This window comes from Pundamilia nyererei, unplaced genomic scaffold (genome assembly GCF_000239375.1).
Source record: "Pundamilia nyererei isolate P.nyererei 1_Seehausen unplaced genomic scaffold, PunNye1.0 scaffold00128, whole genome shotgun sequence".
NCBI classification, from domain to species: domain Eukaryota; kingdom Metazoa; phylum Chordata; class Actinopteri; order Cichliformes; family Cichlidae; genus Pundamilia; species Pundamilia nyererei.
In genome coordinates this window covers 205,439-212,566 of record NW_005187529.1, presented here as the reverse complement: position 1 = coordinate 212,566, position 7,128 = coordinate 205,439, and the positions used below count along the sequence as shown (strand labels likewise).

Sequence of the window (7,128 nt, the reverse complement as noted above, 5' to 3'; positions counted from 1 at the left end):
TACCTCTGGTGCAAATTACTGACCTCTGTCATCATTTTAGGTGGGGGAACTTGCACAATCGGTGGCTGACTAAATACTTTTTTGCCCCACTGTATGGGTATTGAGGAATAACAACAAATAATAAAGAATTTAGATGACGGCAGCATATGTTGGGATGATTCAGTGTTTATAAAATCACATTATTAATAAACCCTTTAACGCTTTAAGCAAAGTCCAACAGTCATTTTCTGAAGCTGTGTCCACATGTCCTGTCTTTCTCTTTAAAGGTTTATTGCTGTTTGGTTGTCAAGCTATATCTTTAACAACAGAATCCTGATAAGTATCTCACTTAGGGCACATACACGAAACAACATTTTCACTTCTGTTTCTGTGGTCCTTATTATCGGACTGCAGACATCAAGACGGTTACTTCACCTCTGCATGTCTAGAGGCATCACGTCAGTAAAAGAGGGAAAAGGAAGGTTGAAGTGGAATTCCTGGCTGTACCTGGAAGAACCTTCACTGAGACATCGCCATGGAAGGTGAATATATTTTAACAGCAATTCAGTATTCGGTTGTCTTTGAAAATTGTTTGCAAAAAGGTACAAATTCTATGCATTGTCACAATGTCATTAAAGTTCATCTTAAGGCTTTTGTATTTTCCTGTCATTTAATGTCCTATCATTTAACTTATATGAACTAAATAAGTTATAATAATTCTGGTTTAATTAACAGACCAAATCCTATTTTAGTGTAGCAGTGGTATCTTATGGATTGATGACGGTGGGAAATGAAGGGGTGAGAAACTTCCAAAAATATACCTGTGAGAAAATAAACCCTCATTTATCAATTATCTCTGAGGGGCCAAAATGCCAGGTAACGACAGTTCAGTCAATGATTATCAGTGGTTTTCTCAGAAAAGGAAAAATCACCTTAAAAAACACACAAAAGTAACCTTTGATCGGGCGACTACAGCCAGCACTTTCTTCTCCTGTCGCATCCCCAACAGTCAGCAGCAGGTGTATACAGTAGCAGTTGTGTTTGTGTTTCCTAATAAATAGGCTCTAATCCTGATGCATGTGTGTTGTATCGTAATTGTTGACATTTTAAAAGCTTTTCTCTCCCTTTGCAGGAGAGAACATCACAGAATACACCACAATGTATGATTACAGCACTTTTTTTACTGACGATGGAAACTACAATCCTATCAGCTACAGCGACGTAATGGACTTCATCAGAGTGTTTCTGGCCACTCTCTATAGTTTGGTTTTCATCCTGGGCTTCATAGGTAGGTGCGTCCTCTTGTGAGTATATTATGGGTGTTGGATTGTATTTAAATGATGTATGAAAGTGTGTGCATGTAAGAGAAAGAGAGATGATGTTGTTCTACATGTAACAGTGTGACAAGTACACTTATTGTATCTTTTCTTCCAAAGGTAACGGACTAGTGGTGTGTGTCCTGGTGAAGCATCGCAATCAGAGCAACCTGACAGACATCTGCCTCTTCAACCTGGCTCTCTCTGACCTCCTCTTCGTCTTCACGCTGCCTTTCTACTCTCACTATGCCAGGGTCGGCCAGTGGACTTTTGGAGACTTCATGTGCCGTTTAGTCTCCGGCTCTCACCAGATTGGCTTCTTCAGCAGCATCTTCTACATGGTTGTCATGACGCTGGACCGCTACATGATCATCTTGCACGCTCACAGGGTTGCACGTTATCGTACAAAGAAGGCAGCCATCATTCTGACCGTGCTCGTTTGGATGCTGAGCTTGTTTGTCTCTCTGCCGGATTTTATCTTCACACAGGAAACAGAAGAGTACCAGAAGTTTGGATGTGACTATCCCGAGGAGAGCAAAGTCTGGGCTCATTACAACCTGTTCACTATAAATGTACTGGGTCTCGTGATTCCTTTGTTGGTGATGGTAGGTTGCTACTCCAGGATCATTCCCACACTGGTGAGCATGAGGACCTCAAAGAAGCACCGCATCGTCAAGCTGATCATCTGCATAGTGGTTGCATTTTTCTTGCTCTGGGCTCCATTTAACATTTCTCGTTTCTTGAAGTTTCTTCAGGAAAAAGGAAAAATCCCACATGATGAAACTTGGGAGAAAAATTTAATGAAATCAATAATAGTGACCCAGGCCTTAGCTTACGCTCACTGCTGCCTGAACCCCATCATATATGCTTTTGTGGGAGAGAAGTTTATGAGACGAGCCTTGCAGCTGCTGAAAAAGTTTGTGCCTGGTTACAGCAGAGATGTGGCAGACAGGAGAAGCACAGTTATGTCCAGATCCACTGAAGTCACCTCCACTTACATCTATGGAGGTCAGTTGTAGCCACAGTACTCTTCACCGGTGTCTTAGCTTCAAGGCCTGTCTGCACACGTTTAGACCATTTGAATGAGTATAACCTCTTAGCACTGCCACCTGCTTTACAGAATTTCAAGTCTTTTCTAAACTCTGTGTAATGCTTTTCCTTCGTCTGCTCAGGCCAAATGAAACTTGCTGTTCACGGCAGCCTGTAACAGTTTGCTTTCTTCTTTTACGTGTTTTTAATGAGCTGTGGAAAAAGTGTTTCATTCAAATGTATCGCGTTATGAAGTTAAGGTTTAGAAGCATAATTTCCACATTTCACATCATAATGGAATTTGATATGTTTATGTGGAACAAACTTTCCAGTGTTGCCAGATTTTATGCTCTCACTTTTGTATTTCTGTACATTATACGGTGTGCTGTTTTTCATTCTAAACATATTCTAAAATAAACTTTTTCTGATGTTTGTACAAAACCTGTACTTTAATTTATATATTTCAAGCTAATCTCTTTCTAAATTTCAAATATATGCAATTTCTCTTTCTTTTATTATTTCATGATTTCATGATGTATTTGTAAGTACCCTGCAAATGGGGAGATCAAAGTCTTTCATGTACTTATCTCTCATCTTGTTTCTGTGTAACTGTTTTCTTAGGACAATAAATGATACAGCACATCTTGAACTTGAAATGAAAGTCATACACTTGGTCATTGAGCATTCTTGTCAGATTCCAAAATTACATTTGAGATATGTACATTTGGTAAGACATGTTAGGTAGTTTCAGATCAATGTATTTATGGTTGCAGCCACCAGTAAACACTAGCATGATTTATTTCAGGCAGGAACTGTGAGTAAGTTCAAGTAAAGTTGTGCAAACTAGGCTCAGTCATTCCTGATAAGCTGAATTTAGTTTTTAGAAATCAGATTATTAAGAGGTATATTTGAAAGGAATAAAAAGGAAACTCCTCATTTGAATATATTTTTCCCCTTTGTCTTTTCCCGCCTCATGTTAACGCATAAAGGGACATTTCTGAGAAAACCACACCAACACCTCTTTGCAGGTTTAACACAATGCGGAGGAAACAGCAAAACCCAGAGTTCACGTTACCAGAAATGAGCTCCGCTGCAGGATTTGACACAAAAAGCAAGCAATGCATATTGGCAGGATGACATGTAAGCTCGGCGCGCAGCACAAGAACATACACATTCAGGAGCAGTGATTTTGGCCAAAAGTGTGGTAAGCGTGTTCAAATTTTTGATTTCTAAACATTTAGTTTCAACTTACTAGGCTTACTTCAGCTCGTTCACCTCCTACACCCTTTAACCCACTGTGTAGTTGAGGAATATGCGTGTGTGTGTGTGTGTGTGTGTCAGCGCGTAAACACTGTCACCCACAGGAAGTGAGGGTCGGCAACGGTAACAAGTCAGGTGGTTGTGCATCTGTTTATAGTGAAAGGAAAAATGTTTGACATGCGGTTTGAATAGATCACATCAATTTGATTATGGTCACGCCGGCAGGAAGTTTTGAGATATCTATGGATGTATAAGCATTCATCTACAGCCATTCATTATATTTAGCCTGTACTTTGAAAACAGAAGTTAACCTTCTGGGTGGTTTTTACACATAAGCCTCTCTTACATGACTCACTAAATGATGATTCTATCAAAAATGTTCTACTTAAAGGGCAGGAAAGTCCAGTCCACTCTCTCAATTCCCTGTTTGAACTAATTTTTCCCTTTGAAGAATTTATCATCACTTTAAAATGTTCATTTGATGAGCAAACTGTTCATTCATCATGCTTGTGGGGAATAGTGTGTCTAATAAAGAGAAGAAATAAACAACATACTTCTTTTCTGTTTCTTGAAGACTGGCTTTAAAGACTTCTGATAGCTAAACTATGGAGGAAATTCTTATGTGACTTTCCACAAGAAAAATTAAATCAGAAGCCAAAAGGTGCCATCATAAAGTAAGTAGGCTTTTTTTTTTTTACACATACATACATATTTATATGTAAAATATTCAGGTGCTTTGGCTTTAAAATAGAATGAGAACAGACTCAAGTTAATGTTTGGTAAGAAATTCAGTAACTACCACAAATGGCTTGTAGACATGTTCTGGCTTAATATGGCACAAAAAACATAATCTTATAATGATCATAGATGTAAATGTACCTCTTTAAATTATCTGTGATATCTGTTAGACAGCAGAGTGACTGAAGAGTGCGTGGCACTGGGGAAAGGGAACACAAAAGGCATTTGAGGACAAAAACTGAATAGAGGAAGTTTTATGTCTTTTGGGCATTTCTCTCTATCTGTATTGCCACTTTTTAATCTTCTGATGGGCTGAAGAAAAAGGAGGAAAACACTGGAACACTTCATATGTGTGCATGTATGTCAGAGACTCACCCAAAACAATCCAGAACTGGGTTTGAAACTGAAAACATGATCAGACAGGTCCAGCTGCTTGAGTGGTTTGGCTGGTGCTTTTTAAAGCACTGAGCTGCACCTTTTTTAACACCAGACGAACTACTTTTATTTGATTTCCCAACAAGCTGATTTAACAGATTTGGTATTGTTGGTGCCAATTACATCTATATAGTAACAATGGCTAGCCTCCATATTGTTATTACTTGTGTATTGTTTACATCATTTAAATAACTTGAGATGAATATATTGACAATAGTTCAGGTAATTGTTTTTTCTTTTTTTCTCTTTATGTAAAAGACCACAGTAGCTTTTAAACGTGATGGTGACATTCTCACCTTTTTGCATGACTGTTGTACTACATTGACCAAATTTCCTTTTCTGTCTCACAGCTGTACCACCATGTCAGATAACGGGACCTTTAACTACTCAGAAATGTATGACTATGATTACAATGATACCTGCAATCCGGATTCAAGTTCGGATTTCATTGGATCCATGGTCTTAACAGTGCTTTGCTATGTGCTGTTTTGTGTTGGTATTCTAGGTATGTATCTTTTTTTTTCCCATACCAATTCTATGTAACACAGCATTTATAAACCAGCCCCTGATAAGGCTTTTTGAATACACAGACATAGCTTGTACGATAGCCCAAGACTCAACTCTGTATACTGAAGCACAGAACTCATCAATAAAGTTCATGCATGCATCAGACTTTCACATACGTTCTGTTCTAAGATTAATATCTGAATTTATTTCACAGGAAACAGCACAGTCCTGTGGGTCCTCCTGCGACATGTTAAGCTCAGAACTATGACTGATGTATGTCTTCTCAACCTGACTCTGTCAGACCTCTTAGTGGCTGTATCACTGCCCCTCTGGGTATACAGTTCCCAGAACCTCGGCTTATGCAAAATAAAAACAGGAGTTTATCAGGTAGTTATTTTCTTTATCACTTTCTTTCTCTAAATGGAAAACCTCATGTGTACCATTATAACACATGGAATGCATATTCATTATTGGAACAACTGAAGCACTTCAACTTTCATGATTGACACGTCGATACCGTGCCTTCTTCAGAGCCAAGGCTGCGGTCCACGAGATTTAAAAAACAGATAATCTGGAGTCTGTTGAATTTGAAATGTTGCAACTATGACTGACGAACTGCAACTTCCTCATGGCTTTGCCATATCGCTGGCGAAGACAAAGAGATGATTATTCTTAGGCTCATCAAAATCAATAGTTTTCGGTTGTATTGAATCATATGTACTACCAAAAAGTAAAGTTTATATATAAACTAAGTAATCCGAATTGGCTCCTTTGTCAAGATGAAAATTTTTTTATGTTACTTTTTTTTTTTTAAATAAGTGAAAGTTTAACCAGTTTACTCACATTAATTACTTCATATTTTAGTCAAAAGAAATGATTTCTGTTTTCTGAATGCAAAATTCCCAAACAATTACACCTGTGTAGTTGTTCGATTCTCTAAAGCTCAGGTGATGCGTGAAGCAACTGCTGGGTAATGTCAGATTTGTGAAGAACCTCACTGACGCATTTAAAGCCTCATCAAAGGTTTCCTCATCTCATGTCACATCCTGTTCTAATTTTACTTCCTCTCTTCTTCCACCCAACAGTTAGGCTTCTACAGTGGGACTTTGTTCGTGACCTTCATGAGCGTGGACCGCTACCTGGCCATCGTCCATGCCGTGGCAGCCATTCGAGCCCGGACACGTCGCTACGGCATCACAGCCAGCATCATTATTTGGGCGATATCTGTCACTATGGCAACCCCTCGGGTAGTATTTGCCTCCTTGGAGTCTGATGATAACGTCTCAGAGTGCCAGCCCATCTACCCAGAAGACACAAAGCATTTCTGGAAGTTGCAGCGCAACTTCAGTGAGAACACAGTGGGCCTTTTTCTGTGCCTTCCCATCATGATTTTCTGCTATGTGAAAATCCTCATTGTGCTGTCAAAGTCCAGGAACTCTAATAGGAACAAGGCTGTGAAGCTGATTTTCATCATTGTGTGTGTGTTTGTGGTGTGCTGGGTTCCCTATAATGTTGCAGTTTTTTTCGAAACACTGGAGGTGTTTGACATAAACCTGGGACCCAACCCCTGTGTGAGTTCAATAGCCCTCAACACTGCCATGAGCATTGCTGAGATTATCGCGCTGTCCCACTGCTGTGTAAATCCAGTGATCTACGCATTTGTAGGAGAGAAGTTTAGGAAGTCATTGAACAAGGTGATGGCTAAATACTTTGGTTGGAGTTACCCAAGCAGTGGTCCTTACAGCCACAGGGATACCACAGACAAAGAAACCTCCAACACACCTGTAAGATCAGAGTATTAAAAATGGGTTATGTGCTTTGCTGATGGGTGTAACTGTTTCCGCAGCACTGGATTTTTTTTTTT

At 39.3% G+C, this 7,128-nt stretch overlaps 2 protein-coding genes across 3 annotated transcripts; both read left to right on the top strand.

Moving 5' to 3' along the window:
* Positions 1-405: 405 nt before the first annotated feature.
* LOC102201067 (C-C chemokine receptor type 2-like) lies at positions 406-2,762 on the top strand. The gene is made up of 3 exons (XM_005743132.1): positions 406-521; positions 1,112-1,267; positions 1,416-2,762. Exons 1-3 carry the CDS (start codon positions 515-517, stop codon positions 2,312-2,314), a joined length of 1,062 nt encoding a protein of 353 aa, XP_005743189.1. The 5' UTR covers positions 406-514; the 3' UTR covers positions 2,315-2,762.
* Positions 2,763-3,399: 637 nt separating this feature from the next.
* On the top strand, positions 3,400-7,109 carry LOC102200592 (C-C chemokine receptor type 2). 2 transcript variants are annotated; one of them, XM_005743130.1, is made up of 5 exons: positions 3,400-3,528; positions 4,159-4,258; positions 5,108-5,262; positions 5,479-5,651; positions 6,350-7,109. In XM_005743130.1, the coding sequence occupies exons 3-5, from the start codon at positions 5,118-5,120 to the stop codon at positions 7,064-7,066; spliced, it is 1,035 nt and encodes a 344-aa protein (XP_005743187.1). In that variant the 5' UTR covers positions 3,400-3,528; positions 4,159-4,258; positions 5,108-5,117; the 3' UTR covers positions 7,067-7,109. The 2 variants fall into 2 exon arrangements, with proteins under 2 accessions (XP_005743187.1, XP_005743188.1); XM_005743131.1 differs by lacking the exon at positions 4,159-4,258.
* Positions 7,110-7,128: the final 19 nt, after the last annotated feature.

What these genes read in the sequence shown, in the direction of transcription:
- LOC102201067 (XM_005743132.1), top strand. An exon ending in TTTCATCCTGGGCTTCATAG is followed by an intron (nt 1,268 to 1,415) that starts GTAGGTGCGTCC and finishes TTTCTTCCAAAG; the next exon opens with GTAACGGACTAGTGGTGTGT.
- LOC102200592 (XM_005743131.1), top strand. Translation starts at nt 5,118, where the DNA reads ATGTCAGATAACGGGACCTTTAACTACTCAGAAATGTATGACTATGAT. An exon ending in GTTTTGTGTTGGTATTCTAG is followed by an intron (nt 5,263 to 5,478) that starts GTATGTATCTTT and finishes TTTATTTCACAG; the next exon opens with GAAACAGCACAGTCCTGTGG. An exon ending in TAAAAACAGGAGTTTATCAG is followed by an intron (nt 5,652 to 6,349) that starts GTAGTTATTTTC and finishes TCCACCCAACAG; the next exon opens with TTAGGCTTCTACAGTGGGAC.